This window comes from Macaca fascicularis, chromosome 17 (assembly GCF_037993035.2).
Source record: "Macaca fascicularis isolate 582-1 chromosome 17, T2T-MFA8v1.1".
Classification (NCBI taxonomy): Eukaryota; Metazoa; Chordata; class Mammalia; order Primates; family Cercopithecidae; genus Macaca; species Macaca fascicularis.
The window spans coordinates 17112338-17138933 of NC_088391.1; the positions used below are offsets into that span (position 1 = coordinate 17112338).

The 26596-nt window shown below is 34.6% G+C and overlaps 1 protein-coding gene across 9 annotated transcripts in view; it reads right to left on the reverse strand.

Annotated features, from left to right (window-relative positions):
• The window catches only part of POSTN (periostin), a 35351-nt gene extending 13055 nt beyond the window's left edge, over positions 1–22296 (reverse strand). For all 9 annotated transcript variants that reach the window (XM_005585688.3, XM_005585687.3, XM_005585686.3 and 6 more), the window contains exons 1-16: positions 22137–22296; positions 20711–20809; positions 15650–15714; positions 13919–14076; positions 11619–11783; positions 10582–10728; positions 9943–10084; positions 8529–8741; positions 7787–7921; positions 6172–6320; positions 4378–4514; positions 3682–3812; positions 3050–3180; positions 2843–2945; positions 2672–2739; positions 1591–1636 (exon numbers count right to left, since the gene is read on the reverse strand). In XM_005585688.3, coding sequence (XP_005585745.2) covers positions 1591–1636; positions 2672–2739; positions 2843–2945; positions 3050–3180; positions 3682–3812; positions 4378–4514; positions 6172–6320; positions 7787–7921; positions 8529–8741; positions 9943–10084; positions 10582–10728; positions 11619–11783; positions 13919–14076; positions 15650–15714; positions 20711–20809; positions 22137–22255 — 2008 coding nt within the window. In that variant the 5' untranslated portion in view covers positions 22256–22296. The remainder of the gene's footprint in view (positions 1–1590; positions 1637–2671; positions 2740–2842; positions 2946–3049; positions 3181–3681; positions 3813–4377; positions 4515–6171; positions 6321–7786; positions 7922–8528; positions 8742–9942; positions 10085–10581; positions 10729–11618; positions 11784–13918; positions 14077–15649; positions 15715–20710; positions 20810–22136) is intronic.
• Positions 22297–26596: the final 4300 nt, after the last annotated feature.

Below are 26596 nucleotides of genomic sequence, written 5' to 3' on the forward strand. Positions count from 1 at the left end.
AAAATGGATGTTATTTTGGGGATGAGGATAATATGCAGCAAAAAATTAAAGGCATTTTAGAAACAAGTCAATGAAATATAAAAATAGAAAATTTAGTTTAATTTATCTTTACTTCTATTTAAAAATACTTCTTAATAACAGCATACCATCTAAGGAGAAGTAAAAGAAACATCTTACATTGGAATGTAAATGTTAGAGCTGCTTCAAGGCCTCTGGGTAGGTAGGGAAGGACCATTGAGCTTGTGTATCTTAATAAAATGTGGCTTATTCTCTGTGAGTGAGGATGCAATTTAGTAGGAGAAAATAATTATAATGTTTTTGCTCATTGTAATCAAGATATTGCATTCACATATATAGAAAGTAGTGAAACTAACATGGGTAAAGAAGGAAAGCTAAAGAAATGTAGTGGAAATGTGTGTGTGTGTGTGTGTGTGTGTGTGTTGTGTGTGTGTATATATATATATGTATATATTTATACCTTTGAAGAAAGATGACATAACATGTCTGATGAATAGAGCCCATAAGGATTACTTAATTTTCAGAAAACATATTTTTTACAAGATTGTATTCCCATGATGAATCATAACTATTCCAATTACATCTTTAATACAGTGCTGAGCTGGCTTGATGCTGGAATTGCATGTTATTATTACATAATTGAATCAACAAGAGCAGCAGACATTTTGTTTTGCTCCTTAAATTGGCTTTACTCCTTTTCCATATCTAGTATAAACCTTAAGCGAAATTTCTTAATTAAATGACTGGATGCTCATGGAATAAAATGGAATGATTTTCTAGCCAGAATAAATGTGGGGACTGAAGTAATGTTTTAGCTACTGATACATGTTGAGTGTTTAATTACAGAGCCAAAACAAAATGAAAAGGATTTCTGCTTGAAAGCTACAGTGAAAGAAAAAAGGAGATAAAAGATAAAGAAAAAGCCATGATGGAAAAGATATCCTACTAGATACACTTTATGAGAATGAAGTACCCTTTACCATTGTTAAATAGTAGAGGTTTAATTTTGATAATCTGGTAGTGTCAGAGATCAAAGAACCCTGGAATTTGGAAACTTTAGATTTGTCACATGGCAGACTTTTCTGTTCTTTGTCCAGTTTTGGATGGGAGAGTTTTTGAACTGGCACTTCAGAAACATTGGTATTCTTTAACACGTGCTTCTCAGCCTCCCCTTAGATAGCTTGGGGCTTGAGCGTGGTGTAAACAACAAGTCTTTGTTAAGGTCATTTCTGTGTCCACACATCTGAATTTTCAGATATGTGTAGAGGGTCTTTTCGCCATCTCTTCCCTTTATATGTTTTTTTTTTTTTTTCCTGGCTCTTTGCCACATTAATATTATATTTTGCCATCTTTCTCATGTCATATCGTTCCTGTTTTGCCAATGAGTAGGGAAGAGGTTCATTGGGGTTGAAGGTTATCTGAGACCACAAACCTTTTTTCAAGTGAAATGAGATTGGCCGCAGTTTGGAATTCTAAATACCAGATTATCAATAATCTCTATAAATGCAAAGAAATGTATTTTCTTTTTTCATACCTTGCAACCCATGTGGCCAATATTTATTATATACTTACTATAAACAGTCACGGGGATTTCTTTGAAGGTGCTACCACGAACAAACTGAAAATAAGTGTTTATATTTATTAGCATGAACTGTGATAGGTGTGTTAACAAAACCATGGCACCATTTTAATTCTTACTAAAGTAAAAATAGTGAAGCTATTATTACATTTAATAGAAGTGAAGTCCTCATATGAATCATCTTCCAATCAATGCTATCAGGTCAGATGGCATAAAAATCATTGGATTCATTATTCAGAGATTTAAAAATTATAGAATAATTTATCCAAAGTTAAATATATTTATTAAACACTACTTTATGTTTTCTGCTACTACAAAGAAGAAAAATATTCCGTTGCCTTTAATCTGTGATTAGTGACAATTTTTTGTAAGTGAATGTTCTTTCCTCTATATTCTGCAGTGAAAATATTGAATGATATAAATATTTATGTACCATCTTATTTTTCTAAATTGGACTGTAAACTTTTTGAATAAAGACCATGTCCAATTTAAATACATATTTTTCTCTTTTTTTTTCTTTTTTTCTTTTTTTCTTTTTTTTTTTGAGACAGAGCCTTGCTCAGTCGCCCAGGCTGAAGTGCAGTGGCGCGATCTCAGCTCACTGCAAGCTCCGCCTCCCGGGTTCACGCCATTCTCCTGCCTCAGCCTCCCGAGTAGCTGGGATTACAGGCGTCCGCCACCACACCTGGCTAATTTTTTGTACTTTTAGTAGAGACGGGGTTTCACCGTGTTAGCCAGGATGGTCTCAATCTCCTGACCTCGTGATCCGCCTGTCTCAGCCTCCCAAAGTGCTGGGATTATAGGCGTGAGCCACCGCACCTGGCCCTAAATACACACTTTTCATAACACTTTATACAATACTTGGTCCTGAGTAGCTTTTGATAGATATTTGTTGAACAAAACCACGAAGAAATGATGTCATTTCTTTACAGGTGGTCCAGTGTTACATAAACAACAAAGAGCAATCCAAGACCAGTATATATTTACTTATTAATGCATACATTTCTAGCCTGTTATGTTAAACCTGTAATATGTGTTCTAGACATTAGAAATAAATCAAGTAACTTTTAGTACCTTAATTTGGATGTATTTGATTAATTTATTAAGTATTTCCAGCAGTTGATCATTTCCAACAGGTGCATCTATGAAGAGGAATATTAAATGAATATTGGTAAAAAAGCATAAAATAAAAATCTAGGTTCATATTAAAAGACTAGTCCGTCAATGAGTTCAATAATTACAAACCTGCTGGATAGAGGAGTTTATCTACAACATGAATTACACCATTTGTTGTCATGATGTCAGATTCTTTTGATTTCAGTTCATTCACCAGAAGTGTATCATTTACCTGTCAAAATAGGCAATTTCAATGAGGAAATTTAATTAAGGATGAATATTTAGTTAACTTAATGATGGATGAACACTATCATAAATTCCTTCTAGACAACTTACTTCTTTCAGAAAGATTTTGCTTCCTTGTGTGGTCTTTAAAATGTTAGTAACGCCAGGTTCAAATCCTTTTCCAATGAAAACTCCTGGTGTCAGGTGATAAAGAATGATGTTTTGAAGAGCATTTTTGTCCCCTAGAGGAAAATATATGTATACTTTTATTGAATAATGTGACACTTTGATAGACAAGGACTAAGAAACAAAACATTTATTTGTCTTTATCTTTTTCCATATTGTACTTTCTCATAATGTCATTATTTTCTCAAGTAGATATCAACGCTATGTCAAAACACACAGTTACTTCAATTAGCCTAATCAAAATAGAACCCAACTTACTGGGAGAAAAACATCTAATTATTTTGTAAATTATAACTTTTCTTCTTTGTCCCCTACTTACATGGTCTTTCATAGAAACCACATAAGTGAACATCTAGCCCAACAGTAAGCAGTTTAAAAACATTACTGAGTGACCCTCCACACATCCCAAGTGGAGGAAATAAAAGGAAACTAAAGCTAGCCATGAATACCAGAGAGGGAGGGGGCATTTTTAAGGCAGACATCTGGACAGGAAAGCTTGAGAAAGAAGTGAGATCCTGAAATGAAAGGGAAAATATCTGGAATTCACTTCTACTTACGTATCAGAATTTCTTTTTCTTCACTAGTCATTCCCTTAAAAGCATCATTGGTTGGCACAAATAATGTCCAGTCTCCAGGTTGTGTCAGGAGCTCTTTCAAGTCGGCAGCTTCGAGTAGGCTGAGGAAGGTGCTAGGTGGGAAGAATGTATATGTACGTTGTCAGATTTAGATTTAGGCAAATTCACCTACAGTGCATGTAATAGAATAGAATCCATGTATTGTGGAAAGCATGAGAGAACTGCTCATACATTTTCACATGTTTCAAATGCAATTTACCTGTTAAAAGTTTTATCATGAAAAATGATTGAAATATACAATATAATTTTTAAATTTTTTCATCTGATTTCATCCTACAAAACTTGACAAGTTCACACATAACAAAAAGAAGCATTTTTGCCATTTAATACTTCACAAAATACTTTGCTATATATACCATCAATTTCTAAAAACTATAAGAAAAATATCAAGGAGTAGTTTAGTCTGTTAGATTTGTTTTCACACACGAAATCATGTTACGGTGTACCAGAAAGTATCAGTGGAAACATATATCAATTTTGAAAACACTTGTATGAACATTTTATTCTCAATTCCATTTTCAACCATATAGGAGACTTGAATGCCTTTTGGGATACTGCCTATGAAAAAAATATGCCAATAGCTCTCATTCTTTGTGGAGGTGCCACTAATAGGCTTACCTAAAGCGCTTATCTTGTTTTAACTTTTCATGGAGGGATTTCTCTGCTGGCTTGATGATCTCGCGGAATATGTGAATAGCACCATTTCTCCCTTGCTTACTCCCTCTCTCCATGCATGAATTTTCCACGCAGACAGCCTAGGAAAGGAAAGAAAAGTATGGGGTATCTTTTTCCTTGCTTGAAATTTCCCATATAGATGTAACTACATAATTCAATTTCCAGATTGGCCCTTCTGAGAGGTTGCCTAGTGTCTGCGGCCACGGGAATAGCTTCTTTCCTCTGTTTTCAATGGCTCACACAAACTCACAAGACACTTCTTACCTAGACAGGTTTTTTATTAAAAGTCAAGCTACCCTATGGATCAGGCAGGTAATTTTGTCAATAAATTACAAAAGTTCCATGGAATCCCACTTCTACAATTTTTATAATTTCTATCCAGATTTGAACTATTTCTCCAGACCCTGTTTTGGTCAATACTATCTGTAAGGTTTCCTCACTTTAGTGCTTTTAATGATCTTCATAAATATTTACTTTATTTTCTTGACTGTAAGACTCTATTCATCATTGTAAGTCAAATCTTTGACATATTTATAGCTTTTTGAACAAATGTGATATATATATACACACACATATATATTTGTATATATAAAATTTAAAGTGCAGCACATTTAATGCATACTTAAAAATGTTTGGAATTGTGTAGCTGTAGGGAGCTGCTGACATGTGCGAGATTCGGTTCTAGGTAATGCCTGACTTCCTGTGAAGTCTTTTAGCTATAGCCATACGTGTTATCTGGACAAGTACTGCACTGTAATTTTGATAAGCAATATTTCTATAAATTTTCCTGCAGCAAAAAGTACGTTAGGGCTGGGTGCAGTGACTCATGCCTATAATCCCAGCACATTGGGAGGCCAAATTAGGAGCTTCACTGGAGGCTGAAAGTTTGAGATCAGGCTGGGAAATGTAGTGAGACCCTGTCTCAAGAAAAATTAAATTTAAAAAATCAGTCAGGGTGGTGGTGTGCACCTATAGTCCTAGCTACTCAGAAGACTGAGGCGGGCGGATCCCCTGGAGCCAAGGAGTTTAAGGTTACAGTGAGCTATGATGGTGCCACTGCACTCCAGCCTGGGTGACAGAGTGAAACTGTCTCTTAAAAAAAAAAAAAAAAAAAGTACATTAAGACCCTTTTAGAGAGTCCAGAAATCTCTATGTGTCAATAAAGGTTTATCTTGAAAGCCATTCAAAAGATATTCAGATGCCAACTGGTTATTTTACAGTATGAGGCCACCTTGCATATTTGATTCATTATAATGAAATGTTTTGAAATGAAGAACATTTTAGTAGAGACAATATACTGCTAACACACTGTATGTGTAGCCAGTGCAGGAACTAATCAACACCTTGTAAAGTATTTGTTGTTTCTTATTGCAAACAGTCATCATAAAGAAAAATGGTGTGTAGGCAGAGAACAGAATTACCTTGAAAATTGTAAAGTACTCTGCAAATGAAAAGTTTATTTAAAAAATTTACCGTTTTCTGGAATTTAAAATAATTGATGCTCTAGAACACAGTTACTCATAATGAAACACATGCGAACTATCTAACTGCCTGAGTTTTTAATACATAGCACTTGTGGACTTTGCTCACAGTCTTTTCACCCACGCTACCCAGTTCCCTGATGCTTCTGTGAATATTCACTGTTAGAACCACATTCATAAAATTCTGTGAAATATTCATTGAAACAGCATTCTTTGACATGTCATTTGACAGACTATTTTGTTCTGATTCACTTACTGTACGATATACGAAGACTCTGAGCTGTTTGCCTCCAATGGTTTCCAGTATTTGTCCATTGTAAAGCTCATTAAGGCCAACTTTTACTTTCAATATGTGATTCTGCAAAATTAATTTAAGAAGGCGCTGATCCATCCTCAGAGTATCATCTGTAAATAATTAAGAAAGAGCATTATTTTATTTAGAAAACATTAAAGTTTCTCCTGGTAAGAGAGAATCATGTAAACAGATAATCCCTGACATTAATAATATAGTATCAATATATAATATAATAGTATATAATATATAATATCATGGATTTTGCACTCATATAATACATGAGTCAACTAAATGCTAAAAGCTGACAATTCAATTCAAGTAGAAACTCTGTGACCTATTGTATCAAATGACAATAATACAGCTCCAACGAGTTCAAGCAATGAGCTTCATCTCTGTAAGGGCTACATAGTTTTATAGTGGTCACTGGCAAATGCTAAACCTTAATGGTGGCCAGGGTTTTGTATGATAATTAGATATATCCATTAGTCACATGAAAGAACTATTGATGAATTCTTTGTAAATTAATATTGATTACTGGAAAGAGAATCAAAGCAAACAATCTCCTAAATATGGGTTATTGTCAAAACACATGGGCAGGATTATTACAAAAAAGAAAGTCAGGATATCTAGGAATTCAATGTTTTTGATTAATAGTTTTTTATACCATAATTTAGCATTTGGAAAAACAAAAAATTGTGTTACCTATTTTTAATTAATAAATTTTGCCAACAATTTAAATATGTCTGTGAAATCATTGTCCTGAGAAAGGTGGCAGATTGCATGAATCTGATCATGGTCTGTGAATAGCAACAACTAGGTGAAATTTTATATATACTGTTTTACATCATGATATGGAAGTGTATAATGGTCTCTTCATTTTATTTATTTATAATTTGACACCCTTACTGTCCAAATTTTGAGATGCAAAATACACCTATTTATTTCTAAATATGTTGGTAGCAAATAAATCAGTTTTTTTTTTTTTAAAGATCTATCAATGCATCCTTATTGTGCTGGAAATATTAGATTCACAGAGAAACTGAATATGCTTTTTAAAAATTTTTTTTTTTTTTTTTTTGAAATGGAGTCTCACTCTGTTGCCCAGGCTGGAGTGCAGCGGCGCCATCTGCCTCCTGGGTTCAAGCGATTCTTCTGCCTCAGCCTCCCAAGTAGCTGGGATTACAGGAGCGCACCACCACACCTGGCTAACTTTTGTACTTTTAGTAGAGATGGGTTCTCACCATGCTGACCTGGCTGGTCTCAAACTCCTGATCTCAAGTGATCCACCTGTCTTGTTCTCCCAAAGTGCTGGGATTACAGGTGTGAGCCACTGCGCCTGGCGTGGATACTCCTAATTACAAACTTTCACTCTCTGTAGGCTATTCTCCATTATAATGAAATGTTTTGAAATGAAGAACATTTTAGTAGAGACAATGCAGTGCTAACACACTGTATGTGTAGCCACTGCAGGAACTAATCAATGCCTCATGAAACATCTCTTATTTCTTATTGCAAACAATCATCACAAATTAAAGAGTGTAGGCAGAGAGCAGGAACAACAGTGTCCAGTACATACCAGAAAATGCATTATTCACAGGTGCCAGCAAAGTGTATTCTCCATCTGGCCTCAGAGCCGATGCCAAGCCTAATTGGGCCACAAGATCCGTGAAAGTGGTTTGCTGTTTTCCAGCCAGCTCAGTAACTTGTTTGGCTGAAAAATAAACCATCACCATCCCAACAATGTCATCATTGCTATTATCTCCATCATGAAACTAGGAAGTCAATTCCTGACTGTTTTCTAATATTGTAAGCTATTTACTTCAACGTCAATGTGATAAGACATCCTCCCGCTCCCTAATAAGAGAGTTCCACTTCCATTTTTTGGCGGGGGTTGATAATCACAATGAATTTCTGAAGGAAAATATTTTTCTGTCTTCCTACTACATGTTTCTTTAATTCTGTATTGTTCATCTGTCATCTCTCTCTACGCTGTGAGTTCCATAGCTTTTTCATTTATCCAAAGCTGACCATTTGGTTAGATCTTTCCTTCTGTTTCCAAGAAAAACTCTGGCACTGTGAAAACCTTTATAAATATTACATGTCAGAAACCCTAGAACGCCAAAGATTCATGCATGGAGTGCCCGTCACTACACTGCCTGTCTATGGAGTACGCAAGTAGCTCAGTATTTATTGTGTTAGTGCTTTGCGTGACATTCTTTATACTGCACATTCATTTTTCGTGGACTTACTCTTTGAGACAGCATAATTAGTAAATTATAGTAAGTAAAATAAAACAAACAAAAAGAAACATTGCTTACCAGAATCAGGAATTAGGACCTGATCAATCAAATGGATCACACCATTATTTGTCACAATATCCTTTTTGTTCACCATTTTGATTCCATTTACTGTTATGCTGTCACCGTCACATCCTATCTCAATTGTATTTCCTTCCAGCGTCTCAAAGACTGCTCCTCCCATAATAGACTCGGAACACTGGAGAGTATTTAAGATGTGATACTTCATAAGAGCTGGAGAACACAATAAAAACAGTTCGCTTTCAGATCCAGGGAAATAACATTTTGACCCTGAAAAGATGTGTTTCATTGTGGAACTAAGTAATCCTTAAAATGTAGTAAGACCTAAGGATTCACTAACAGCTTTAAAATCCTATTTACGTTCTAGAAGTTTTTTCCTATCAACTACAAAATAGGAACAGCTCAGCTTCGTAGGAATAATAAGAGGAGATCAACTTCAGGAAATGATTGGTGCAGCATTACAAAATGTGGTGGGTTAAGTTCCAGCTATCATAAGAAAGTAACTCCTGGGTGAAAGCAAGAATTGTTCCTTTCAGAAGACCTTTGGCACAATGGCTCACACCTGTAATCTTAACACTTTGGGAGGCCTAGGTGAGAGGACCGTTTGAGGCCAGGAGTTCACGACCATCATGGGAAACACAGCAAGACCCCTCTCTACCAAAAGAGAGAAAAAGGGAAGGCCTGTTAAATTCCAAAATGCCCAAGAACAGTATCTTGTAATAGCTGCTCACGGCAGAATATTTGTACATAACATGTAATGAGGTCGATAGAGGCTGAGGATAAGACAAATTATTTCCGCAAGGCAACTTCTAGAAAGTAGCCAAATAAAGATTTATTGAAGGGCCTCTGGAAGGATCTGTGCCTCAGTTACGTTGTATCTATCCTGCATCCTAAAACGTTCTCATCTTAAACTGGTCAAATGTATTTTAGGATAGGCTGAGTAAGTGAAGTATGCAAGCACAATGTAAAACCTATCTGACAACAGAGAGGAAGCTTGGCAAGCCACCAAATTCTTCTGTGTATCAGTAATTAGAGGCCCAGGAGAACCATAAGATTCTCAGAACTCAGTATCTTTTGGCATAAATACAGAATTAAAAGCATTGCATAACATGCATACAGTATTAAAATTTGATGATCTAATATTTCTTTCCAACACCCATTAATCTTTCTGAATTTCTACTACTTATTTACTTGAAAGTACTATGAAAGAATGTGATCTTAAGAATATTCTTATTATTTAAGAATTATACTCTGCCTACTCTTTCAAGGACTTTTGGAAGACTTATAGTACATCTCAGAATAAAAATTTTTCCTAGCCTTTGCTTATTAAAACTAATATTATTGGCAAGAACTAGCCTCTTTTTTATTCCCTTCTCAGAATGCTGGGAGACTTCTTAGGAAGAATTTTAACTACCTTCAGAAGCCACTTTGTCTCCCATGATCCTTTCTAGGACACCTCGTGGGAGTTTCTCAAAAGCCTCGTTGGTGGGAGCAAAGAGTGTGAAGTGACCGTCTCTTCCAAGGGCCTCCAATATGTCCGATGTGATAGCAGCTGCCTGAAACACAAATGTGCTTTTCAGAGACTTTCACATTGTAAATCCAAAAGAAAATTACAACACACTTAGCCTAGGCTGACATGAAGGAGCTGATTCCTACACTATAGAGGCTTGTTGTTGTTCGATCTTCAAAATATTACTTTTTGACACAACCATGTCTTTTCCAACTTTCTTCAAATTGTGCCTGCAAGAATGGGAATTCTGCCCATGTTTGTGGGAGTATAGCAATATCCAGCAGTATATATAATGATGGATGAACACGTTCTAAATGCACTAAATACACACCAGTCACATAACTAACCATTCTTACTCTATCATTTCCATAGAAATATTATTTCATATGAGATGGTTTCTCCTGTGTAAAATGAAAATAGTAGCCATTTCAAAAAATACGTTTGTTACATTTTTTCCAGATTTAATAGCATTTTTGTTGTTTTTAGGTTTTGACAGAAGAGGAGGGATTTCAATGACTCAAGACAATCTGCTCTTGGACTTACTCTGAAAGACGAAAGGTCATCTTCTGCTTCAATGAAGTCTTGAATTGAGGTACCAATTTGTGTAAGGACACGGTCAATGACATGGACCACACCATTTGTTGCAATCTGGTTCCCATGGATAATTCGAGCACAATTAACAGTGACAACCTATAATTATTTGGAAAAATCAAAGTGCTGAAGCCAGAGACATCCATTGACCACTGAGACTGCAAGTGAATTCCCAGTTTTTCATTTATACTAGTAAATGTAACAAATGGGAAACTACATTCTAAATGGAAATGCTGTGGATGAAGATTTACATGTTGTTTTATCTACAAAAGAAACTGTAAAGGAAAAGGGAACCAGTTGAGAACCTAAGTCTATTCATACTTAACATATCTAGCAACATAAGGCAAAGGTGCTTTTTTCTTTCAAATTATTGCTTTTTTCCTCCCTTTTATACAAATAGTCATAAACTTTTTAATGTGGGTAAATGAATTATGTAAAGAAGTCTAATCAGCCCTAAAAATTAAGTTTTGAGAAGGAGAACCAAATAATTATTGTATATATATAATTAGTTCTAGTACAAGAACTTCCTAAATATTGCTTCGTCACTGACCTCTTTTGTCCCTGAGAATTTGGCTGTGGAAAAAGTTCTATGACCCCATTGGCAATTTTCCACAAAAACTGATCCAAACACACAAGTACTACAGTAGCTAGAGTGGGGGAGTAAAAGAACACTCATTCTTTGATTATTCTTTTTGCTACTACAATAAATTATTTCAAATACATCAACTACTAAAATTTCCTTTTTTAGAATACTTATCTACTGTCAATGAACTGTTCATGTAATTTGTCCTTTACAATCACTTTTTGGTAGAAATTAATAACCAGATTGGAAATTTGCATGCCCTAGATTTGAGGGTAAAGTAATAATATAGCACTTACCTTATTCTCACTAGTATTTTATTATTTTTGTGAGCATTACATAAAAAGTAGTATAGACAAAATTAAAGAAGGTATTTTTCATAAGTGTATTTTTTACTGATAAAACTTACCCCATTGGGATAATGGTTAATGAAAAGCCCCAAATTGTTATACATTGAAGGAATAATCATGCCATTTTTTAAGTCTTTGGTCAACATTCTCTTATTAATCATGTGGCTATGTAAAGCATTCAGTAATTCAACATTCACGTTGCTCTCCAAACCTCTACGGATATCCTAGGAAAAATTGCAATGATAGAAATTCAATTTATTGTGGAACATTAGTAAAAGTCTTATAATCACCCTATTTCTTCTGCCTTGCTATTTTCTCATTGCATTATCAGATGGTCATATAAAATTGACATAAATAACTTAAAATTATATTCAAATTGGTTAAGGAATTTTATAAGTTCAGATACTTAGTTAAGGATCTTGAATGTGATAGAGTACTTAGACAGAACACACAATTTTTAAAGTGAATATGTTGATGAAGAAACAATCTTGATATAACAAATAAAATGATAAGAATTAGGGAGATATGAAATTATCACATATTTAAAAATTTTAAGTGGCAAACAAAACAAAAATGACATTATATTTGTATGCAACACTTGAGTTTTAACAAGGGTTTCATGTTTATTCCATAACAAATTCAAGAATTCAACCATCCTGTACCTTTTTATATATCCAACACCATGTATTATATTATGCTTTACTCAATGCTATGGGAAATACAATGATAGATAAAGCAAAAAGTCACAACCAAACATTTATCAGTAGCAGCAGGTAAAAGTAGACACAGTAAGATACAGGACAGAGGGGAAAAATGCTTTCAGGGCTCAAATAAGAAAGAGAACAGCTATTCGGAAGTAGTTTGGAGATAGACCATGATATTTAAATCAATAGGAATGATGTGGTGGTCTTCTAAGTCCAGTACTGACATAGGGTGAATGCCAAGAGAGCAAAAGTTGTCCAGTTTGGTTAACACATACTTTTATGTTTCTCAGACAACACTAAGAAATTTAGAAGGGTATGTTGGACAATAATGTGGATGACTTTAATGCCCTAAGAAGGAGCGAAATAAACTGGCAATGAGGAACCACTGAAGATTTTGTGGCACTGGAATTTAATGATTAGAACCAGGCTTCAGGAAAGTTGAGTGGTAACGTACAGCAGAAATGAGAGTATTAGGGGGATCACTTTAGATGAAACATGAGATAAGGCTAACAGCAGTTTGTAAGAATTGGAGATAGGGGAGGTAAGGATGACTTACAAATTTCAAGTCTGAACATTGAGACTGGCACTGCCAATTGTGGGTAAAAGGCACTAAAAACACATTTATGGGATGAAAGAAAACTGCATATGTTTTAGATAACTTTTGTTTAAAGATGCAAATGGTATATCCAAGGATAAATACTAAGATAAACAGTAGAAAATATTCTACTGAGGTTCCAAGAAGAAACAAGTCCAAACAACAAGCGTAGGTTTAATGTTTGTATGCACTGAAGTGATAGCTGAAACCATGTTAAGCGCATTTAAAGAGTAGAGTCAAGTTGCTGGAAGAAATTCTTACAAGTTCCATTCTTTAAGGCAAGGAAGAAGAGTCAGCAAAAGGGACTGGAGAGGGGGCTACAGATGTGGTAAAAGACACTCAGAAGAGGGAGGTCTATAATCAAGCAGTCAACCACATAGCTAATGTAGCAAGATAATGCCTACAGATACATGCCTACATTTTACTAAGTATATTTGACTCTAGTAATAATTATCAATTCATCTCCATATCTAGTAGAAAGTAGGAATGTATTTTTATATCAGTTTTATAGATTCGGAAATTGAGTAATAATTTAAGGCATTGTAAATTAGACTGCACAAGTCTGAATCAAATGTATTTTCACATTTCCTTTAACTATCCACATACATGTATACAAATTTGACAACCTGAACATCCATATATATTTACATATAATTAAACATACATAATAAAATAGTGCTATATAATATAGCTTATGATAATTTTAAATTTCAGTAGGCTTCTTAACTTACCTTTCTGTTAGACATGTTATCTAAAATTACATACATATCCTCACAAACAGGAAAAAGGAAAGGAGCAAAATAGAATAACAAGCACCCTTTTAGCCGATTCTTGGTTCTCCTTCTTTAAAAAATTAACATATAAGTCTCCTGGAGAGTTATTCTATTTGCGGATGTATTAAGGTATTTTACTTTCCTCAATAACTCATCCCTTTAGATATCCTCATATATGTACAATAGAAAGATACACAATTTCTACTAATATCCAAGTTAATAAATCAGTTAAAATGAAATAACAATAACAGCAAAAAATAAATCTATTGATAAAAATACTGAATTACAGAATCCAAGTTGTCCCAAGCCTCATTACTCGGTGCGAAGTAAGTGAAGGATCCCTTTCCTTCGATCTCCTCCCTCAGTTTTGAGGCATCAGAATAGTGCTGCGTTGTGGTGGCTCCCACGATACCCAGAGTGCCATAAACATGGTCAATGGGCAAAACTGAAATAATCAAGAAATGAATCAGTACTGGGGATAATATTCTCAGGATATGATTCATAATCATTTAAACCTTATACTATGTTTCCCAAGACATTTAACTAATAATTTTAGCAATACAATTATGTGAATAATCATTTTTATATAAAAGTTATCTTTTGAGTGCTAAATAATAAAATGCTACTGAAAAACATTATGTTACATATCCTTTGTGTTAAGGATAAAAAATTTTAAACTCTTATCCTGGTTTAACATTTAACCTATTTAGATCTCAATCCTGCTATGTCAATAATAATTCGATTATAATTCAATATTATCTATTATTTAAATCTATCATTTATATAGATTTGGATCCCTAAAAATATGTAGGCCTGCTTGTTTTCATTATAAGTTCTGTTAGCAAATAATTCAAAGTATTGAATCCTTCCAGATTATTTCTTCCAAACGTCAGAAGATTCATGCATGAATGTCAACCTAAAGGGATTTATCTAGTAATGTGCAGTCAACTTATTTTTTCTGACCCTATTTGATTTGAACATTAGTATAATTTGATTAATAGCATAGAATAAATGGTTATTAAATTTGCGAATATCCTTAGATTTGGTGACACAACTATTAAGTATAAAACCGGGATTTTAAAAGACCCTAAAAAGATGGAGAAATTGAGTCAAAATGAGCAAGGTTAAATTTAACAAGTTTCCATGTAATTCCTATGCCTAAATTGAGAAAAACAAATCCTAGAGACCTGACTTAATGGTGTATGTAAAAAAACTGGTAATCAATTTTAATTGATTCCAAATTCAATATAAGCTAATGATGTAACACGGTTACCAATGACATTATCCAAAGTGCAAGGTCTCCCCAAATCAGGTACTTATCTTAGTATTGTCTTAAATGCTCAGACCCACATGGATGGATTTTAAATATCAGTCTAGGTTTATATTCAGAAAAAAGATTACTGAACTGGAGACTTTCTGTCCGTTGGTGTTATAATGGGGAGGGCTTCAAAGTCTATGTCATATTAAAAGAATTGGGGATGGTTAGCCCAGAGAACAGAAGATTTTATTCAAGAAGCGAGGGTAGCCGGAGGAAAGGCGTGATGATTGGCATGAAATATCTGAACGGCTGTCATTTCAAAGAGGAAATAGATGAACTATTTTTTTTCTCTAGTTGGCAGAGGTATAGGAAACCAAATTTCAATATAAGGAACATTATAAAATCAGAGCTATTCAACTAGAGAAGATGAGGTTTCACCAAGTAGTTAAGTTCTATGTTCCTAGACAACTTCAAAGAACGGGATTTTATAAAGAGTTTTGTTCCTGAAGGGAAGCTGAACTAATTTAAATTTATGACTAAGTTTCTGTTGTATTGCCCAGCATCCAGTGTATGAGAAATGTGTTCCTACATTTTATCATCGTGATAAATTCATGATTAACACAAACATAGGAGGGGATATATCTTGGATTTAGGATGGTGCTGAGTACACACATACACAACTGGCTTCTCCACAAGCCACCTCAACTCTTTCCTTGCATATAAAGTGTTCCTTATTTAACTCAAGAAATTGAGATTTTACCTGCTGGGCAGCCTTTCATTCCTTCCATTCTCGTATAACCAGGACAACATTCATACAACACAGTCCTGTACATTGGAAGAAAATTAATATTAAAATGAGAAACTAAATAGGATACATTTTGACAAAAATTTGACAAAATATTTCACTTATTGCCTTGATTTGCTGAGATTCTAAAAATCAGGGTTCCCCCTGCGCCACCCCCGGTATTTTCTTTTTTCTTTTTTTTTTTGAGACGGAGTCTTGCTCTATCGCCCAGGCTGGAGTGCAGTGGCGCGATCTCGGCTCTTTGCAGGCTCCGCCTCCCGGGTTCACGCCATTCTCCTGCCTCAGCCTCCCAAGTAGCTGGGACTACAGGCGCCCGCCACAACGCCCGGCTAATTTTTTGTATGTTTTGTAGTAGAGACGGTGTTTCACCGTGTTGGCCAGGATGGTCTCCATCTCCTGACCTCGTGATCTGCCCACCTGAGCCTCCCAAAGTGCTGGGATTACAGGCGTGAGCCACCGTGCCCCGCCAATTTTTTCTATATTTATATGAGTTTGATTTCTCACTACAGTCTCATGTTACTATAGAAAAGTTCCAGAATGTTGATCCAGAAGAATGAAATTTGGGTCCAAGTTCTGTTACTTGGTTGACTTGTGAACCTTGAGCCCCAAGTCATTTAATCAACTGGCGTCCCTGTTTCTCCAAGTATTTAACATGAATATAGTAGCTATGGTATCTACTCAAAGAGTAATTGTGAATCTCAAATGAAATAATGATTTTGAAATCATTTTGTAAACTAAAAATGGGTAGAAATGTGCTTTAATAGAAGTGGAAACATAAGAAAATACATTGAACCATTTGAATCCATAACATGCTTTCTCATTGCTAACTAAAATAATGCTGTATTTGGTTTGAATTGCCAGTATAATTATCATATTATACATAAACTTTGAAATATTTTTATTTGTGTAAAATTTGATAAAAATAATCTAAGTTTATTTTAATATTAGAGCTTAGTATTCAAGAAAATGGCATCCTGTTTAAAGTTAACAAAGTGTATTGAGTTATATAGGCAATAATTAAGGTAACAGACCAGAAAATTCAAGATATCAAGATATACAAAAAATAAATTTATCTAATTTACTATATTTTGAGGGAAAATAGTAATAAAAAATATATAATTGCTTACAAAATAAAAACTGATTATATTAATATATAATAATATTAATATAATCCTAATTTTTATTTCACATTTCATAGAATATTTTCTGGACTTCATCATCCAATATAGATAGCCTATTTTAACTAAAATTTTACATAGTTACTTATGTTTCCTTTCAATAGAAATATAAAGGTACATGTATCAAACAAACAATTAGAAGTGGGGGGATTATTACAAGTAAAAAATAAATGCACATCATTTTGTAATTTTTAATTGATACATATCATGTCAAACAGATTATGACAATTATAGATTATTTTGTAATTCACTAATTAAACATGAATCAGCTAATTCAGATGCTATTTCTTTTCTGGCTTTTTATCTAGTTGTCATAATTGTAATCAAGAAGTATGAATGAATCAAATAATTTATGCATGAAAGAGATTGCCAAGTATAAGAATAAAATTTTTTTTAGCATGATAAAAATGATGAAAGCAAACTATCAAGCAAAAGTTTTAATGATGTAAGAGATAATTTTATACAGTCGAGTAAAAGTAAATAAATGTCTTCAAATTGAACCCTGGTACATTAAGTAATTATCTAGGATTTGTAGTCCTGTTTATAACTTTGAATCCATATTCTCTATCTGTTAATAAAAAATTCCTGGCATGAAATATTGGCTTAAGAATCATAGATAGCTAAAAATATGGACAAAATTAAATGGGAAATACCCACTTCAAGTTATTCTCTAATTTTAATATAGTTTGAAGAATAGTTGGTATTGGAAACATATACAAGGTACATAGGAGCCTTATGCAAATCATAATAGAGCCTCTAAATAATTTTATTTACATGAGCTCTTGTAAATAAATCTAATTATTGGATGTCAAAAGATTAAGAATTGCTTATATATTAGCTTTAGCATATGTTGTATACAATTTTAAAAATGAGATACAGATGTGCTTAGTCCATAGATTGATAATACTTACTTGAAGTAAAATAGTGAATAGAAAAGGAAATTTAACAAAAAAGTATACAGCAAATGCTAATATAACAAGAGTCAGTCATAATGTAGAGAATTAATGCAGTAGATGAGATAACATTCCAACAGTTCATTGTAATATCAGCTGATAATTGAACAATATGGTTATCTCTGAGCAGATATTTTGAAAAGAAAAAAGGGTTTTTTTTCAGAAGAACATTTATGCTACCCAAAATTCAATGTTCCCATATGGTCAGTAGGGCAAAACAAGAGTAAAAAAATATCATTGCTACACATAGCTCTAAACATGAGAAATTTATTTTTGCTCTCAGAATCGTATCTAATATTTCATGAGATGCCAGCTAAAAATGTCACAGACATTCTCTAGAGGAATTTTCCAGAATATTATATTACTAGACCAATATATATTTTGGACAATATCTTGACCCTAGGAAGCTTCATGTTTTTCATTAGGCCTGCTCAGTTTACTTTTCTCAAATCCCCAGAGCAACTGTTCAGCTGAAAGGCAAACATTTCTGTCATCTGATCATAAAGTCCTGAAGATATCTCTGGAAATTTCAGTAGAAGCAAGCAGACGGCAGACCAGTCTTTCTGTCAATAGTATTGATTTCTTTGGATATTTGAAATTAGCATTTACATTTATTTCAGTGCCCAGATGTAACTATGTTTTTGAAAATGAAGCCACTTTAGAAAAATAAGCTGATAAAATTGAACAAAGGAGACACTGTTACATTTCTGGTTTTAAAAAAAAGAAAAAAAAGAAAAGCCAGGCTTCAAAGTAGTGATTTTTTTTGTTTGTTTGTTTTAATGGAAAGCAAGAAAGAATTTTGGCATAGCCTCTGTACAAGCCTTGACATCTCTCGTATATTTAGATGGTTAAAGTAAATTGATGGCATTCTTCTCTATCTTCTAGGAAGGGTGTAATAAGCGTTCTCCCTAACATTTCAGGGTGAAGGTCCTTTCTTATCTAGTTAGTGTGCATTTCAGATATGCTTCATGGTATCCATGAATATAAAGAAGAGGAAAACTCAAAGCCTTAGAATCCCTACTGGGGCCTAGCTTGCAGCATGCCAGATACCATTGTAACAACTGATTGCATTATAATTGGGTGAATGACTCACAAGTCTAGCAGAAGTCTGCACAATAATAGGAATAATGTTCAGGTCAAAAGAAAACATCGAGTTGAAACTCTATTAAGCCAATGAGCAGGGGATGGTCAGCAAGGTCCTCTGTTGCCCTAGACTTGGTTACCATGTGGAGATGCAACCCAGCTAAGGTTAAATGCCTGGTATACATGTTCTTACTTAGAAATAGACAATCTTGTGCATTTCAAATAGGCATCTGGTCACAACTTCCTTTCCTGTCTACATCTATGCATTTGTTAAAAGAGTTTAGTTTTAAGGACAATTGATATTATGCATTATGGGTACTTAGTAATTTCACATTTATCAATTCATTTTATCTTCTCAGAAATGCTTTAATATAGCTATTAAATCCATGTTTTACAGGTAAGTCTACAAGAGGTTAAGTGATTCCATATTTAGTATTTTTTTTTTTTTTTTTGAGACAGAGTCTCACTCTGTTGCCACTCGGGAGTGCCGTGGTGCCATCTTGGTTCACTGCAACCTCCACCTCCTAGGTTCAAGCAATTCTCCTGCCTCAGCCTCCCAAATAGGTGCCTGCCACGACATCCGGCTAATTTTTGTGTTTTTTTAGTAGAGAACAGGGTTCACCATGTTAGCCAGGCTGGTCTCAAACTCCTGGTCTCAAGTGATCCCCCTGCCTCGGCCCCCCAAAGTGCTGGGATTACAGATGTGAGCCACCACTCCTGGCCCATGTCTAGTATTTATACCAATATTATTAACTTCGAAATAAGTTTTCCATCAATCCTTCCACCCGAACTTAGGGTAACTGAATTTTAATGCTGATGTATTAAGCAGGTTCTTCCTGGGGTCTTTTGATTCTCAACGCATCCATCACTAAGGGTGGACTTCAAATTAATGGGAAGCAGGAAGAAGTCACTTGCACTGTTTTCTTGACTGGGGTGGCACCTAAACCTTTCTGGTTGTATTACTTGCCCTATTTATGACTGGGCTTTCTCATTGTAAATAAAGATTTTGGATCACAGGAGTGGTTCTTGACCTTAATATGCCCAGAATGTTTATTACTTTTTTCTACCAATATTTATTGGTAAAACAAACCAGAAGGCATGTCTAGTAAGTAATAAATAATGCTTTCCAGTTTTAAGGTAATCAGTGAAACATATGTTAAAACATAATCATTCTTTGGGCTATTGAGATATTAACTCTAATGATGAGCTTCCATTACCACCTTGTGGACCTCTGGGGATGGACCATCTTGAAGTGAGAATCACTGGATTAAATAAAGAGATAAAGTCAAGTATCTTTTAACTTTAAGCTTTGATGAAAACTCTGAGGTAAACTGGAATACTTTAGACAATTTCCAAATGACTGGAGGAAAACATTAACTTTTTGCCTCAGAAACTGATATTTTAAATCAGTTTGTTCTTCTGGCCCACTTTTTTATAAAATGAGGAAACTAAGTCACAGAGGTTAAGTGACCTGCCTAAGATAAAAGAGGGCCAAACCAGGAGTAGAAACCACATCACATACTCACACAGATTCTATACCCAATCCTTAGCCATGTGATCTGCTTCCTTCTGGCCTCCACGTCACATGGATTCAGGAAGAAATCTGAGTTCCTAATAGTAATATTGGAGATGCAGGGAGAACTTCTTTATTCACGTATATATTCCTTTCTTTTCTTTAAATAACTCCCAAAATTTTGGTCAGTATTTTCAAGAAGAATGGTGTGTACACCCAGGGGGAAGGCATATACGTCATGATGTTGTTTTTGGAAATGACATGTTATGAAAAAAAAAAAGAGACTTACGCTTTCTGTCCACAGATGGACTTTTTATACCAGTTCTTACAAGTGCTGAAGTATTTCTTTTTGGTGCCCAAAATCTGTTGAAGGGCACAGACATTTGGGCTGGAGGATAGAAGGAAAGGAAAAAAGTTAATGTCCTAATAATGACTAGTTTTTCATATCTAAAGATCAGATGATAGAAGAAAATGTTAAGATGTGGATTTGATATTCAAAGATATGATTCTAGCCTTGCACAAATCTAACTATTAACACAATCCTACTGAATTGTTGAAAAACCTAAAGTCTAAGGGAGATGGCGAGGAGAGAGAGAGAAAAAAATTATACATTTCTGAGAGTAAAATACAAGCGTTTCAAAAAGTTAACCAAATAGAAATATTCAAACAGTATTAACATAATTTTATTTCTATGTGCCTTATTACTCTTAATAGTAGATAATCTACTGACCCTTTTTAAACCAAACGTGTGCTCACTTGGAGGGTGGCCATAGCTTCAGGGCTCTCTGGAACAATGAGAGGTCAGAGAGCAAAAGAGACAAGATTTATTATGTACACAGACACTATACTCTGTAATTTTCTAGGTTAAGTAATCACAGAAGTAAATGAGTGCTAAAATTAACTTTGAAACAGTATGGTTGCACAGAGGAGAATTATCTTTTTGAATGGAAGTGACAGAGGATGTTCTAATCTGTTACAACTTTAAGGTTCCCTTTCCCCTCTTAAAGGGATAGAGGTCTTATTTCACTGTAGGTCAAAGAAGCTTGTAAACATTATGAAAATCCCTGTGGGGCATAGGAAGAAGTGCCAAGATCCACTTAAAAAATTATAAATGGTTGGATGAATTAACAAAATTATGTGTAATTTTTAAAGTGCTCAGTTGTAATTTCATTAGTTCTATAAAATATAAATTACTCTTGCAAATTTTACAGAATTCAGAGTTTAAAAGTAACTTAAATGCTTCAAAGAATTCAGAGAACTAGTTACATTACCCAGCATTTAACCTTCATATGTAATTTAAATAAAATTTTCTCTAACATCATGTGAGATATTTCAAAGCTGTTCATATATATGATAGTTCCTAACAACAGATTTGTTAATTTTGAAAACTCAGTTTCAGATTTTTGGAAAAAAATGAAAACATAAGTAAATGGAATCACAAAAGAATGCCCAGCTAAATTGTGTTAATTAGATTAGAATTATATAATATTTCATAAAAAAGCAATTCAAGTTATTTAGAGAGTAATTGTGTCTTAAAGCTTAAAGTGCATAGAGAAATCACAGAATACTCACATTTTCCTTTTTTTCCTATTACTTTATAATAATTAGGAAAAAAAAAAACCCTGAGGCATATATGAGAAACTTTATGCATACTTGAACATATAACAAGCTAAGGAAAAAGAAAAACGGTTTATAAAACCAAAGCAATCACTTACCCTTGTTCCCGACCCCTGATACGACTATGAGTCAAGATCTTGTCATAATGACTGTTGGCATTTGCAGGGTTAACAACAAGCAGCAATAGAAGAGAAAACATGGGTAAGAAGGGAATCATCTTGAGTCTCTCCGTTGCAGTTAGTCCCGAAGAGAACTGGCAGTGGGCTTTGCAGAGCTCAGAATTTATATACATGTCAGAGTTGTGGGAGGGAACACTGCATCAACCTGAGAATCTGAACTCTTTCCAAGAAACATCAGCAACTTCAAATTGCCAGCTAAGATTTGTTTTGGTTAGTTATATTTAAGGAACACATTGAGCTACTTTTCCTTTTCATTATAAAGAAGGTACTTATTTTTAATCATATGAACAATTGACTCACTGCATGTTTATGTTTCAGTTTTATTCTTTTGTATCTTAGAGAGTTTTTAAGGAAAATTCTTTTGTTGAGTTGTAAGAGATATTCTGCAGTCCTTTTCAGAGTAGAATGTATAATGTCTGTGTGCTCAAGATTATTGTTAGGTCTTACTGCAGTTCACATCAGAACTGAAAGATTATTATTATTATTTTTACCAGAAAACAAAGGTAGATGCAAGTCTGACAATCACAAGGGAGTAAAGCGTGTTGATTAAAAACAAACACTGGATAGATTTAAAACTTGTGTAAGATATGAAATAAGAATTCTAACTTGCTGAAGAATCATGTAGGAGAGTCCACATTTTCCTTGCTATCCTACCAAAAGGAGAACAACCTCTCATTTCCTTTCTCTGTCAAATATCAAGGAACATATAGAGTTAACATAAGTCTAATCTGACAAATTTCTCCAACTTATGAAATGAAGCAGAAAGGAAAAACATTTGTGCTTTGTTGTTTTTCATGACATACTTCACATGATGTTGAACATGTCTATGCAAGCACATCTACTGATACCCACTGGTGAAAAGCAGCCACTACTGGAAGCAAGTGTTACTAATCTAAAGATTACTAGAATAATTAAATGCGTATTAGGAAACAGGGGCATTGCCAAAATGATTCTTCTGATTTTATCAGGAGTAACTAAAGCCTTTCAATGTTACACTATGCAATCCCTAGCCAAAGGCATGTGCATTCTAACTACGCCACACATAAGTCAAATGTTCAGAAAACTTTGGATAAAGGAAATCAATGTCAGAGAGAAACAATGAGCTGAAATGGTAACCACGATCAGTTTCTGTGAATAAACAAGCTGCACACCATCCTAAAGTGTAGTCCCAATCCATTTTGTTACAAAGTGCTCCCTCTGTAATGTCATATCCACGTTCTTTTCCCGCTGGTGAGATAGAGAAATTTTGTCGGAATTCTCCCTATTGTCCTATTGGAAGGGCCTTTGGGGGAACTGGGTTGGATCAGAGAGCATTTTCAGTATTCTGAGTTATGCTTGAACTCGCTATGGGATATTAAAATGTTCTACAACTTGTTGCTTAGTTTATTAAGAAAGCACACAGCAAACTATTGCAAGAACAGAAAGCCAAACACCGCATGTTCTCACTCACAGGTGGGAATTGAACAATGAGAACACTTGGACACAGGAAGGAGAACATCACACACCGGGGTCTGTCGTGGGGTGGGGGGAGGGGGGAGGGATAGCATTAGGAGATATACCTAATGAAAATGACAAGTTAATGGGTGCAGCACACCAACATGGCACGTGTATACATAGGTAACAAACCTGCACTTTGTGTACATGTACCGTAGAACTTAAAGTATTAAAAAAAGAGATGATAAAAATAGAAAGCACGTAGTGAAACAACAAATGCTGGAATACGATTGAAAGCCCATTTCAATATGAAAATCTTGGGATTAAGGTATAGAAAATGAAGGGGCAATTCAAAAGAAGAGCCGGAGAGAAGATAGCATAAAAGTTAAATTATATCCTGACCCTGGTCCTTTGTGGAAAGAGAATTAGTCTATTATTTACATTTCTCTGAATGGAATCATTCTGACTTCATCTTTATGAAGCCATCTTTTGCTTTATATTATAGTTGTCTATTCCTCTTATGTTGTGCATAAGTGGTCAGTAACTGCTTATTGATTAGGATGGATAAACTATTAACATTATTAAATTAGCTGTTAGGACATTCCTGGTAACATGGGTATATAAAAGTCTTCAACTCTAGACCAGTTAGACATTATAATATAGATTACACTGCTACTAATGCCACTCTTTTCATCTTTAGACTGCTGTAACTACTTACAGACCTTTCTGTAATGAAGCTGAAATCTGCTCAAATCCAATAGGGTTTGACTGGAGGTGAAGGATGAGGTACTCAGAGAAAGAGATATAGACTTGCGTAATAAGTATCAAGGGTAAAAAAATATGTATTTTTAAATACAGTCCAGAATGATAACTGATAGACCTGATTGTGAACATAAGGAGTGAAGGAAGAATCAAAATTTCCTGCCATATTGCCTGCTTTCTTAACATTGCCTGGAATGAATTAAAATTTTATTGATTATTTTCAAGAACAATTTTAACGTAGTCGTTCCTTGCAACCAGTTTTATGCACTAGAATTAATGGCTTCCATTTATCGTGGCACTTGCAGTTGCCTAAATTGACAAATAATTACATGAAATGAGTAGTGAAGATGGAAATGCAGTCATATTTCAAAAGGTTACTTCTCCCTTCTGACAAGTGAGACAAACGTATGCTTTTTTTGTGGAAAGCATGATATATGCTCATACGATTAAAAGAGAGATCTTAAATCTTTCTTTTCACACTTCAAATAATAGAAACCAGAAGTCTATCCATCCTGAGCATCATTTCTGGAACTTGCGTAAGTCCCATGAAAATTAACAAATAGCAGCCCTCAGTATTTAAAGTTAGGATTAGTAATGACATCACGAAAGATCTTGAAAATGTGAGCCAGGTGTGCATACAGACTACCTGCACATTTAAAGGTTGGAGAATATCCCAAAAGAAGGAAAAAATTAAGGTAAACATAAAAAGTTTATAGCACTGGAACTTAAAGAACTAAGGCCAGGCCGGAAGTGTGATATTATATGCCTAATAGTGAGAGGAAGTCTCAGCAAGTTTTGGGTAGGATGAGGGAAGGAAACAGTTGTAAGAAAGAGAATTAGAGAAGATATTGAAAATCTTGCAAGGAACATAATTCTTCCCTTTCAGAGTACTTATCAAGTGTCAAATTTTCTCTCTCTTCCCGCCCGTCCCCCCCGCCCACTGTCTCTCTCCACACAGGACCCTTATTCTTCTGCATCAGAAAAGGACACTGACCCTGGAGTTGTCCATGGAATTTTCCCTAGGAGATGAGAGGAAAATTGAAATGATGATAATTAAGTCTGACTTTCAGGGTTGCAAAATTTGACCCGGAAATATAAGTCATGCATGAAAACTAAATGGTTGATTATGTAACTGAAGAAAAATAATGTGACTGAAAGACAGGATCGTTTATTTCTAGCTGTCAGGATGCTAATTTATTGTCAGTTTGCAAATTATCTAGTGGATCTTTATAACAAGCCTTGTAGCTTCTGGAGACTATGAAGTCATTGTAATATCATGCTTACTGTCGCCAGCATGTAACTAACCTTAAACTTGCCCTATACTCTCTAGGATTGGACATAGACTATGAATTCAACAAACCTGGATACTCAAGCCAAGTGCAGATTTTTAAAAAGCAAAAATTTCCTTGGTTTTGCATAATCCAGAGTAGCTATTTGTGCCAAATTATTTCTAAACCCCTGCTTTTTAAGATATAGGTTACGGGATCATGAAAACATTTCTTGAGCATCACTTTGCTTTCTTTCTGGCCTATTTGCAAGCTACACGTAGTGTGAGTGCCCCAGTTTCCTGGAGGTAGTACTCCCGTGCCCAACTATTTTGTCTACTTGACAGCTAGGTAAACACCCTATAAATTGAAGTTCTGGCAAAGACCCAGTGATCTTTGTGTCTTTTGAGCTAGTGAAAAGGTTTTCTTAAAATGACTAGGTTAGGCTGAACTAAGCCTACGGTAGCCGGAATTCAAATTAAACAAAAGTTAGATTTCACGATTTTTTTCCCTTTTTAAAATATGCATACAGCCCAAATAAAATTGAACATCAATGAACAACTTGAAGAGGCCAAAGAAGAAATATATAGGCTCAGATATTTGTGGCTGGACACATTGTATAGTCTACAAGAACCGTAGGCACTCTCACGCCATCCTGTTGACATAATACTTCCAATGGATTTCCTCTGTATACTCCATAAATCTTCATGTTCTGGCCTAACATGTCTAAAATAATGAAATCATATTCAGAGAAAGAGATGATTAACTGCAGTCCAAAGTAGACATGAGGTGATATTTCTTTAATGTTAACTCATTTAGCAGGAAGACAAAAGGCTTTCTGAAATAAATGTGAGTCCTATGCCATCTTCCCTGTAGAACTTTAAGCTCTCACATCATTTAAAAGCCTATCAAGTGTCA